This window comes from Netta rufina (genome assembly GCF_964035555.1).
Source record: "Netta rufina genome assembly, chromosome: 3".
In the NCBI taxonomy this organism is placed as follows: Eukaryota; Metazoa; Chordata; class Aves; order Anseriformes; family Anatidae; genus Netta; species Netta rufina.
This window is the reverse complement of record NC_140125.1, coordinates 27,773,183-27,786,404: the sequence shown is the minus strand read 5'-3', so window position 1 is coordinate 27,786,404 and position 13,222 is coordinate 27,773,183. Positions and strand designations below refer to the sequence as shown.

The 13,222-nt window shown below is 33.3% G+C and overlaps 1 protein-coding gene across 1 annotated transcript in view; it reads right to left on the bottom strand.

Moving 5' to 3' along the window:
* RYR2 (ryanodine receptor 2) overlaps positions 1-13,222 on the bottom strand; it is a gene marked incomplete at both ends in the record, with an annotated part of 408,872 nt that overhangs the window by 29,325 nt on the left and 366,325 nt on the right. Inside the window, 4 exons of the mRNA XM_084285045.1 lie at positions 8,347-8,420; positions 9,679-9,755; positions 11,790-11,869; positions 12,570-12,669. Coding sequence (XP_084141171.1) covers positions 8,347-8,420; positions 9,679-9,755; positions 11,790-11,869; positions 12,570-12,669 — 331 coding nt within the window. The remainder of the gene's footprint in view (positions 1-8,346; positions 8,421-9,678; positions 9,756-11,789; positions 11,870-12,569; positions 12,670-13,222) is intronic.

The window sequence follows — 13,222 nt, the reverse complement described above, 5'->3', positions numbered from 1 at the left end:
TACTCAGAACACACATCACTCAAAAATATGCAAATACAACTTCTTGTAAAATAGGGACATTAATTCTAATTCCAAATGTGTACTTATCATAGAACCATAAAATTCAGTGTTGGAAAATACCTCCAAGATCACCTGGTCCAATCATCATCCTACTACCAATGTCATCCACTAAACCATGTCCCTAAGCACCATGTCCAACCTTTCCTTAAAACAGAAAGGTCCCAGGAATGGTGATGCCACCACATCCCTGGGCAACCTCTTCCAATGCCTGACTACTGTTTCTGAGAAGAAATGTCTCCTCATTTCCAACCTGAACCTCCCCTGGCTCAACTTGAGGCCATTCCCTCTAGTCCTATCACTAGTTAACCTGTGTGAAGAGGCCAACCCCAAGCTCCCCACACCTTCCCTTTACGTAGTTGTAGACCAATAAGGTCTCCCCAGAGCCTCCTCTTCTCCACACTAAACAACCCCAGTGCCCTCAAGGCATTCCTGGTAGGGCTTGTGTTGTAAATTACATTCTGTGACATTTTTTCTCTATCCCAGATATAATACTATTTATATACTTTTTCATTCAGGTAAAACTGAAAACACCTTCAGCTAATTAGGAATGAAAAAGAAATTACTGTTTTTTACAGTACTGGTTAATGTACACATACATATATGCCCAAAAATACAATGTGAGTGAACACAACCAAGAATACAATCAAGAGGTGCCTGTGCACTTAAAAGTATATTATTCAAAATGATATGCAGGTTCAGTCCTGCAAGATACTTTTGTATGTTGCTGGTCAAAGTCCAGAATATAGAATATCCCGCAGGATTAGATTATATTTTTCTAACAGTAACTGAACTCTTGGCATGCTTAAAGTTACACTTGGTGTCATGCTTTGTTGATTGAAGTGAATAATTATATTTTGCAAAAACAAGCATTACAGAAAGCCAAATATTTTGTAGCGCCTGTACCATCACACATGCAATGCATGTAGCTTGACTACTTAGATGGTAATGCTTTTAAATCACAACTCACACAGAAAATTTGTGAGGTACTACAGCTTGTGAAATCAAGCCCATAAAGGAACCAACCATGTATTTCTTGCATATCAAGTTATCACTAAGTAAAAGCCATTTGTATAGACTACAGCATAAGTTATAGTTTTGTATTTTAAAACCTTTCTTTTCCTTGCCATCATATCAATTAACGTTTCTCAGAACAAGGAAAACAAGTCTCACATTAAAATTATTACACAGATCATAGACTAATCTTCTGGCTTTTAGTACAATCACTGGAATTTAAAAATGTAATAAAATGAAGTCCTACTAGAAAGGTTGGAAGGGTTAATATTGGAAGGGTTTGGGAAGGTCTCTTATTAAGCTCTGCTACTGAGAAATCACAAAATGAATGCAAGTTATTGGACAATTCCGCAAAAATCAAATAGTGTTCAGTATACCATCACACATTAAGTGGAAAGACCTAATCATTTTGAAAATAATATTTATATATAAACTAAATAGTAATTAAACAAAACAAACAAAACATATACACAAAAAATATTTCAAACATCTTGGCCATACTAAGATTTAAAATAATGCTGGTTATTAATTTCTACAGCTGAACAAAATCTGACAAAAAATAATGTTATTGTCAGGAATTTTATTTTTCAGATGCTACTTTGACAACAACAGGTGGTCCTGTTGGAAACTATAGAACTGAAGTGCAGATTCATTTCTTTCTATAAAATCTGAGAACAACCTTTGCTGCTGTGCACACAAATTCATGCCAGTACAAAAAAACATTTATATAGATAATGTACTCACGAGTATGCACACTGTATACGATATGTCGGTTGTCATGACACCGTGCTCTTTAGCTTCTGTTGATATGATGTATATTTTGGCCTCTATTTGCTTAGACATACGTTATAATAGTTAAAATGCTGCCATTGCTCATGCTGTATGGAAATGGTATGGCTACACACATGAAGGATTTATGTGTGTAGTTTTTTGCAAAACTCATAGCTTGTGTTTGTGATGTATTGGAGGAACAGAAGTCTTGTAGAGGAAATGAAAATAAGATTGAATGAAAAATGAAATATATATCTTTTTCCTTGAAAGTGCATGTGTCCAAGTTTAATAATTCTCTCTTTTTTTTGGTTGTTGTTTGTTTGTGTTTATTTATCTCTAATATCCCTAATGGAAAATATCTGAAATCTATTTCTACTCAGAAATATTTGTCTAGCACTACATATCACAGAGATGTACACATATATTCATGATTCATTCATGATTCATTCATGATTCATTCATGAAGAGGGCTCCTTTTTGATGGCAGCTAAAAAAAGCAAATAACTCCGTTGTAAAACAAGTGAATTTATTCTTATTATAAGACACTGGCAATACTGGGTTGGATTCTGCCTACTGCATGCCTTTCACTTTTCAAGAATCTGATTCAAATAAGAAAAGCACTTGTTTTCTCACTAAGTTATGCTTAACCATCTCTCTGAATTCAAACTGCTTAAGTGCCTTCTATAAATGCAAACACTGATTCAAATACAGTTATAAAAAGGATTAAAACACCACTGCAATGTAGCCTACAGTGGATTATACTGAACTTAGAAAACTGTCTCAAGCATGACTATGTTAGTGAAGGACAAGAAATATTTATTGATTTCATGTTATTAATGGCTGAAAATAGCCCTGATATGTACACTTATTCTACCTATTTATTATAAAGCATGTACACCACTCTTAGTCAGTTAAATAACAAGTACTTTTAAGAACTACCATCAGATCAGATTTCATTCTAAAATTAAATTTTAATAAAGTAAGCCTTCTGAGAACTTATGGAGAAACAAAATAATGACATAATATTAAAAAAATAAAAAAATAAAAATAGAGCTTTACTAATAAAAAATCAGTTACTTATAGTATTACTGGGTAAACCAGCAACTTCCTGCTGGTGTATGAAAAAACTAGCTGAAAACTAACTACTGATGTTCAGCTGTGGAGAAATAAAACAAAAAAAATCCCCACACTCTGGCTTAAAAAGTAGGTTTAAGTGTTAAAATTGTATTATTTCTACATGTGTGACCATGCAACACAAGATAGAACATCTGGGGTATATAGTTAAATTTTGTAGCACCTGTCTAAAAGATTATAACCTAGACATTCCCCAGCTTGTACTTAAAAGTCCAAATTGTTTTTAAATCATCATTCTCAGTATGATTTCTTGAATCTTTTATCATTGCACAATTACTGTTAAATTATGAATTTAATTCAAAACAAAAAGTGAGGTTTAAATTCCTAAGCTCCATTTGATTACATAAAATAACAACTCTGTTGAGGAAAGATGTATATCTTGCCAGTGTTAACTATGACTTCACTAAAGAAAATGGAATCTTTGCCATCAGTTAGTACTATGGTAGTGAACTACCAATTACTGTTTAAATGTCTTTTCCCTGTCTGAAACCTGGACTCTGAGGGAAGAAATCAATGAGACAAGTTCCATAAGTGACAAAGCACATGACAAACAAAGACTGTCAGCTAAGGGGCAAAAAAAGATCTACTTCTCTCTTTAAATTTCTATTTCCATGTTATTATCTCAAAGATGTCTCTCAAATCCAGTATCAGTTAAATGCAGCTGAGTTTTTTTCTTCTGTGATTCTGGTTAAAATTGGGAGTCTAAAAATAGTTTAAAATTTCAAAATTTTATAGTCCAATACACTAACATTAAGGCTGTTGAAGACATAGTTTTCCAAGAGCAGTATGAACAGTCAATACAAATCCAATCAATGTGAAAGACCGGGACATTAAGTTTGCAGAGAAATGTTCTCTTTAAACAAACAAATGAACAAACAAACAAACAAACAAACAAAACACAGTAAAGTAACAGCATTTCCAGAAAATGGAACTGGAAGTTAGAATGAGTGAGAACTTTGATGCAAAATCTTCCTAATTTTATCAGCTGGCTTGTTCACTTGGAAACTTGGTCACCTTTCCACATAATACAAGCCAAAAATTGGGGATGAGTATGTCTTTTATAGAGAGTTACCTAGTTTAGTTATTTTACAAGTTCTTCAAATTAAAAACGTGGAGAAATACTTTTCATTACAATACTTAAAAGATTTGAAGGGTATTACTGTTTTGGGGAAGGATGTTTTTCTTGAATTATAGCTGAGCTTCAGGGATCTATCCTCATTCTTCTTTTCCTATCTGCAAAATTATCCTGATGTATTTAACCATATTTCACTGAAAACAGCATTTACTGCAAGCTTTTTCATAATGATGTAGAAGGAAGAGAGTTTCAAACTATAAGTAATATAGTAAGTATAATATAATTATACTATAAGTATATTAGCAAGTAGGTTCATCGTGATTGTGAAATAAATATGGAAGAAAAATTTGGAAGAAAAATAATTCCATCTCAAAATGCACAGTGTTCTTTATGAAGTCTTTTGTGAAGTCTTAAAAAAAAATTCAAAATATCAGTCTGCCTAGCACTGATATAAACTCTGCCTAGCAAAGATAAGATTATCTAAGCAGAAACTTTTCACATGACATGATAAATAAAGCAAATCTTTTAAAAGAGAAAAACACTGCACTTTCAAGATTATTTTGACCCACAGTGAAATAGCAGAATATGGGTGTTAAATGAAAAAACATCACAAGATAATAAGCATCTCTATGTGTCTTTTGTTTTGAACCCTCTATTTTATTCGTGTTTTTTTTTTTTCTTTTTTTTTTTTTTTAAAGGAAACAGAACCATCAAAACAGAATACGTACAGAAGAAACAACATTGAATACATCACAAAAACAAGAAAGAAACATGTTTGCAAAAGAACCATCAATGTTTTTACCAGTGGGGGTTCCAGGGTTTGGAAAGGGAAGGTAGTACCAGTCAGAGGAAAATCAGGAAAAGGCGATTAAAATGTGGACAGCACAAAGAAACAGTTGGAATAGAACAATAAATCTCAAATCCATCTTGACTCAGTGCATGGCCTTCTGCCTATTGCCAAGGTTGACGTGGGACCAGAAACAACCTTTATTGTATAGCACTGCCCTTGATGAAAAGTTGACTTTACTCTCACAAGTGTCAACAGCAGCTTTTCTTCATTTTTGGCAAGAACAGTTTCAGACTTCCAGGTAGTAAACTCAGTTACAGTTATTTATTGATATGCTTCTGCATCAAATTCAGATGACATGAGAAACAGGCCACAGTGCACATTTTATTTGCATCATGCCATTTGCTCAGGAATCAATAAAATGATCCTCATAGAGGAGTAATTAATTACTCTTAGAGTAAGTATCTCCCCTAAAAAAAAAATTAATGGGAAAAAAAAAAAACAAACAGTTCCATATCTACCATTGCTGCTTCCTTGGAAGTATTTTACATATTCATAGGTTATTCATAGGATTGCAAACAGACATACAATATCATGTATCCCATAAAGTTTAGGATACCTGAAAACTATTCACCACAGAGTTTCCCAAAAGACACACTGGCTGGGCTTTCATAATGCTATCAGGACTTAATACCAGTGGCTATCCAACTCTTCTGTAAACTACTTTTCAATTAATTGAAAAAGGTGTGCTTCATAATATAAAATTTATTATTATTATTATTGAAGGTAGTATAATATCAAGAATAAAGTAACACTAACAAGAAAAAGTACAACCTTTTTTTGGTTTGGCTTTGTTTTGTTCTGTTTTCTTGAATTTCCAATAACTGGATATTAATCTATAAAAAGGTTCTGTTAGTAAATATTATCCCTTTGCATCAAGAAATATTTGACACAGTATGATTACTGTATCTTGATATTGCTGCTGCTTGTCTGTAACAAAGAGAACTAAAACACATGATCTAACGGTAGAATTCTGTTATCTAATAAATGAAAATTCTACTGAGAAAACAAACAAAAATCCAGATCCCCCACCAATCCACCTCAACATTTGGCTAATGAAAAGCCATCTGCTGTGTTTAAGCCATCTGCTGAATGGTATACACATTTTGTATTTTAAATTATCAGTTCTCACAGTGATAACAACATCTCATGGCAACTGCTCCACCAAAACTTTCCTTTCTGGATTTTAGAGTACTGTAGAGGTATAGGAACCTTAGTACCTCAAGTAGCTTTCAGAGCAAGGAAGAGCCACCTGTAAACATTGATTCTTATAAATCAGAGAAGCACCACACTTTCTGGTATAAACTCCCAGACACATTAGATAAACCTAGCCAGTGGAAAGTTCTCTCCTCACTAACCACCCTCAAATCCTCACTGGATCCACCACTGATTTCCTGTGTTTGCACAAAACAATGCAGCAATAAAGCCACATTCAATGCACAACATAAATACTACAGGAGGAGTACAGCACAAAACTATGTATGTATAGGTAATTTTTTTTTTAAACATTCATCCATTGCAAATACTGGGCTTACTAAAATAAAAAGAAATAATAAAAAAAAAGGAAACTAAAGAAAAAAGGAAAAAAAGTTTAAAAAAGCTTGCTGCTCTTACATCTAGCGTGCCAGTTACTGTGCAAATCCTGAGAAAAGGAGGAAGAACAGAGTGGGGAGAGTTGACATGAAAACCAAAAAGTTTGGAATACACAATTACAATAATAATAGTAAAGAACCAGTAGTTTATCAGTAATCTAATGGTGTTCAGGAGCTGTACAGTGCTGACACAAAGCTAACAGCAGGAAAAATAAAGAAAAGGCAGTTGTTTTTAATAATTACCACGCTCATGAGTGATGACTGAGGAAGGGAGGACATTTAGTTCAAAGAAAAGGAAACAGGAAAAAAAAAAAGGAAAAAAAGTTGAGAATTTTTTTTAGCAAACATAAAATATACTTAGTATTGGTTTTGGCAAAATTAGTTCTATACTAAAAGAGAAAGATCAAATAAACAGCAAAACAAAAAAATCCCTCAAATGAGGAAGCATAAAAATACTCTAACATAAGTAGAGTATGCAGTGTTCAAAGAATTATTTATATCTGCATTCAAGATCTGGCTTTTCTAGAAATACAGGCTGCTGGTTAAAATAAAAATGAATCTGTGTCTTGACAGTCCATCCTAAAATTCAGCATTATAAATAGATTTAAATATTTAGTAATTGAAGTATTGTCCAAAAGAGCAAAACATTGTGCAGGATAATTTTCAGTAAAACATCAAAGTAACAGCAAAAATCTTATATGCCAGATAATTTTATCAGTGTTCAATCCACAATCATGTAACCAAAATTTATCCACATGGGTTCACTTTATTTTGTTTACTCACATAAATCTAGCAGGATTTGATTTATAATTTAAACTGTGGGAGCACTTTTAGAGAAACAGCATATATTATCAGCCCTGAAGTAATACAGTCAAATGTAATAGTTCATGGTTTTGATTTGAGACAAGCAGTTGAATAATCAAGAAATATGCCACATAAAAGAGCTACAGGCACAACAGCCGATGGGATACACAATGTTGCAGGTATGAATTATGAGTGCCAAAATGCAATGATGATTACGCAGTCAAGCTTTTTTACCTTGATTTTAAGATAAAAACATGTTAAAAGATTAGGTCACTGTAGGATTTAAACATAAAAATATACCATAAAAAATATTGAAGGTAAGTGGAGAAAATGTGCTTTGGTAGCTCAGTCAATCATGTAAGAATGAACCTAACAGTTCCAGACAATCACAGGAAGGGAGTCGCAGAACTTACTGTCAGACAGAAGAAAGAAACTGACAGTGAACTGACAACACAGAAGGTAGAAAGCTATATTGGCTCAAAGTCAAAAATGAAGTTTTTTGTGTTTTTTTTTTTTGTTTTGTTTTGTTTTTGTTTTTGTTTTTGTTTTTGTTTTTTTTTAATAATATTTCCCCACAGACAAACAGAAAAAGAGTGTTTCTAAGCAGCAGCTTTCCCAGCAGACTTTTTTTTCCAAACAACAGATACAGCTCTCTTGACCTCTAATATTTAACTTATTGCTTAACTAAATTTCTGGCTTTCATTCTAGCCAAGACAGTTTAAGAAATCAGGTGGGAGCTTTTAATTTCATTTTATGCTGAATCTAGCTGGGGACTTCTGAAATGTTTTACATGCATAAACACTGCTGTTTGTAACTAGAATCTGTTTTCAATTTTGCATGTAATATGGTCTTCACTTCTCCGGAATGTTGGGTAAGGTTCCTTTGAGACATTTCTGAAACTCAACACATGCTAGTAATTTACTACTGACAAGCATGGGCTTTGGTCAGCCAGTTAGCTTCAGCCTCTCTATATATATTTAAAGGTTTCTTTCAGATTTGCTTCTACAAAACGTAGAAAAGTTCACAGATTATTTCTGTTAAATTGATATTACCTGATCCCTCTTCGGTCACCATGCCAAGGCCTTCTGCTTTGTTCTGACGTTCGAATGCATTTAGGTCAAGAACACTGCAATGAGAAAAAATTGTATTTGTGCAGTGATTAATGAAAAATGTGCAATATTTCAATTTGTGAAAGACAGAGAAAGATTTGTGATTTCATTTAAGTTTATAATCATACTAGTGTCAAGAAGATACATTTTAGTGGCTTAATATACCTGCCTGCTACAAGATTACAAAATTCAGTGCTACAGACTTAACCTGCTTTTTTGCCCTGCAAACGACAATAGAATTTAGCTCTTTATGATTGATCAAAAAAGTGAACGTATGTGTTTATGATATAAATACTAATTTTCTGGGTTGTAAAGAGGCCACATGATTGACTGCTTTCATATTATAGTCAATTTTATCCCAAGCAGCAAGGTCCCTAAGGAACCTATGTCACTATCAGTTCCATTCAGTTTTCCTCCCTCCATGTTCTGAAAAACTGAAGATGCCATAGGGACAGCTATGCTGAATTACCTGGATATAAAAAACATGTACCCTTACAGATTTCTATCTGTGAATCTGCATAGTTCTGCCTTTCATTGGTTAGGATGTCAACTTGCCATGGATAACTTTTGTTCATAAGCAAGAAAGTTTACAAAAGTCATATGCATGTTGATTAACTCCAACCTAACTGAATTTAAAGTGAAACTTCGCTGAAGTCAGTGTTATGAAGAAAGGATATAGCATAGTACCATTGACATAACAGAAGGCTGAGCCTTTAGTCTCAGTCTAGTTTTATGGTTAAATAATGTATTAATGAACATATGGTTTACTCTTAGTGTATTTAAAGAGTTTACATATGATCAACATAAACTGTCAAAAAGCATGAATGGACAAACAAGTCACAGTACCTCCTCAGTTTATTAAATCATGGTTTTCCATTGTACTCTGCAATACTATTAATGCTTCTAACAAATTGTGTTTTCCCAAAATCTTTATGACTACTTAACATTGATCATTAACTTGCTCTCTGCAGTATTACCTCCAGAGTTACAAATTCAGTCCTGAAGAATGCTCCTAACTCTGGAGCTGTTTTCTGGCATATCTCAGAGTAGACACAAATGCCATAAACATTTCCAATAACCAAGGTAGATTGGTTATATGAAGATTTGCATACCATAAGCATCACTTTATCCAACCCAAACTCTAGCAAATTGCAGTGCCCTGGTGCTGTTTGCAAAAGATACATAGCAATTTTCCAAAGTTTTTTTCCAAAAGTATACGTCCTGCGGAAGAAAACCTAAATACAAAATAAAGAATTTTGACAGATATTTTCTTACCTACAGGACTGCATAAGACCAGCAAGACTCTGAAAGAAACCCACATCTTTCTTATCCTTGAGGTAGTCAAGCATTTTCTGCAGTAAACACAGATTATATACTCAGAGAATTAATCTTTATAGCATTTGTTACTCTAATTTACTTAGCGTTAAATAGATTCTAGATTACTAGTGAAGTCAGTGTTTTGAAATATCTCTAATATTTACAGGTTTCATAATAAAGCGTCGCTAAGAAAATTCCAGATATAAAAAAATGAAAAGAATATTTAAAGCTCATGCCTTGACAGAACATCAAGTTCATGTCCTTGACGGAAAAGGACATCTATTTTGGATACTCCTTCCTAAAACATGGGAAAGATAATAACTAAAGTCAACACAGTCAGCAGAATTTAGTGCTTCATATAAATATGATCTTGCCAATATTTGGCCACAAATTTCTATTGACTACTATTTCAGCACCAGACTGGACTTGATATGACTTCAGCTTGTCATGGGTTATTTTAGCATGTTAGTAGTCAGGGGAGTATTTTTAAAATTTGTTTTAGCTGTAGTGCAGTGTACATTACCTATCTGATAACAGATTACAATAACAAGAAGTTATTCAGTGGAGTGAACTTAATGAAGATACATGATGATACTTTTTCATAGGTCCCACATATGAAAAAAAAATCACAGTGGTCAAAGATCAATCTGTGATCAATCTCAGGTGGAATGCTACAATAATTCACTTTGAGAATGATGTAGAATTAATTTTGAAAAAAAAAAAAAAAAAAAAAAAAAAAAAAACCAAAGAGAATGGGAAAAATAGGTAATAGATAACCTCCAAAAAGAAAAAAGTACAAAAGCAGACAATCTATCATCATAACCCTTAAGATGATAGAAGAGGAATGCCCAGCACGATCAATGGCATACTGATTGCAGCACAGAACTCCAAATGATGATGAATTTTCAAAACCACTTCCACACATCTTCCTCTCCCCACACTACTCATCCCAAGGAAGACTGAGGAGTTCATCTTAGGCCCCAAAGAAAAATTGGAAAGGTGAGGAAAACATCAGAGAAAAGGTACAGAAATGAGGCAACTGTAAAACAGGAATTCTAGCTGAATTATTTGATGCTTTTATGTTACAAAGATGTAACTTAGACTACTGGTATTAGTATTATTGCAACCTAGTAATTGATTCCTGTATTCTTCTCTGAGTTGTCTGACAAATCATTAAAAAAAATAAATAAATTGTTGCATTACAAATTCATATTAAATAACTATATACAAATATCATATTTTTCATAAGTCATTTAAATATCATGACACCACAAAGAACTGTTCAAGTAGATACTTTTCTGAACAATATGTGGTCTTTCAGGTCACTTCCTGGAAACATAGCCTCTGAAAATAATATTATTTTCAGCTGCACTCAAATGCTTCATGGTTGCTTAACAGAGGACCTCATCTATTCCCAGTTGTCTGTATTCCTTCAAACCACCCTACAACAATGTAGTAATGGCAGCTCTGAAACCTTTCATTTCAGGAATCTTCAACTAGTACAAAATGCTGAATGTAGTCTGTACGAGGCACTTCTCTTCATCAGTACAGAATGTTGTCAGAATACCAGAATTGTACTCTGTTTACCACATTTAATTACTTTAAATTTGCAAATCACGTTTAAGTTTTTATCACCATATATATATAAAAGCATTTAAGCTTTTATCACCAAAACTGCCTATGGCATAAGCCAAGGATTTATGTTGTGTAAAAATGTCTTGATGAAAACTGGGGCCATCAATTTTGCTCTACTGGCTACAGGACAATGCCAATCTACCCAGAAATTATTTTCTCTCATAGAACAGGAGTTAACAATTTGACATACAGTTTCACCCTTCCAGCTGAGATGCAAAACATTTCTTTTAGCCTTGTGTTCTGTAGATTAAATATGTGTACAGATAAAAAGTATATCCCTAGAAAACAAAGTATTTTGTGAACTTTCTTCTGATGATAAGATTATGAGTATAAATAGAACTTGAGACTTATTACATAATTCATTACAGTAATAAGGACCATGGTATAAAGTTGTATAGTAACTAGAATGGGTAAAAAATAGATGAGTACTTTACCTGTTGAACAGTAGAATTTCCTCCATTTAAGATGGCAATCCCTAGCTTTAGGGTAGCTGCAACCATTGGCCCCATCTCACCTTAAAATAATTAAAAATACTTTTAGATCATACTTTAATATAAGAATGTTCTATTAACTTATCCATGCAATCACTTAAATGGAAATTTATCAGGAGAGACCTTCCTGTTTCTCATGTAAAACATACTATTTTTCTTTCATGATATCTAGCTTGAGTTAATATCTTTATGAGTGCCTGTGACGTAGTGTAACTAACGTATACACTGCACACAAAACGTAAGACAAGAAGGAATAAGTGATCATAATACAAATGCTGTTTCGTTCATAAGATCATCTAACTCTGGATTTAAGGCTGAGTGCACAATTTTAAGTTAGCCTTCACATATAACAATGTATTTCCTCTGCATGCCAGTCTAGACAATTATCTCCTATTTCATATGAAAATAACAATCTAAAGCATTTAGCTACATTATCTGAAGTTGGCTAACAGGAAGCTTTTAAATTGCTACTGTAGAAATAAAGCATAGAAGAGACAATGGAAGCAGCAAATTTTAGAGGAAGATGTCATCTAAGGGACAAAGCATCATTTAAACTTTATTATTACTCTGAATGAGCTGCCAATAATTTTTGAAACTTTGCACGCATTTTGAAAGCAAGCATTACTGTCAAACATTTGTAGATTTTGCACAATAAGAATTGCAATAATTTCAAAGATAGTAAGAAATTAGCTTTAGCGTGTAATCTACACAACAGGATATTACCTTTACTAGCACTGATTGTCTGAAGAACCATCTCAGCAGCACCTCGGTCATGCAGTCTGGCTTGCTGATACAGAAGTTTTTGCTTTTCCATTTCTTTTTCCTGAACAAAAATTCCAGTCATTTAAGATGAGGACTTCAGTTACTATCAATTCTCCAAAGGTTTTTGGTTTTCTCTTAGTATATGGGCTCTATGGCAACATCGTGGACCAATTTAATACAGACAATGCTACTGAACAGATATTTAACATGTTCATGTAATATTCTTCCCCTTCATATTTTTCTTTAATGTGCTTTTAGTAGTTTATCTGAAAAGAGTTATTTCAATTGTAAATTATTAGGTTAGTTCAAAGTCCATGTTCATTATATATATACTCCATATACCAAACTTGCACTTTTGTGCAACAGTTCACACTCTTAATAATCTTCTATAGCGTGACCATAACTTCATACTGCTCAGTATGTGGCTCTTGAGTTGCAAGTTGTTGCTGAATACCAGACTAACAGAAGCATCTCAATTTTTTTTCAAAACTCTTTATTACAATACAAATTGCCCACACTACCGAACGAATATTTGATAGAATGCACTGTGCTTTTATATTTTGCATTCTCTAGCGGCAACAAACAATACTGCATGGCACTGCTTGAGCAATGGT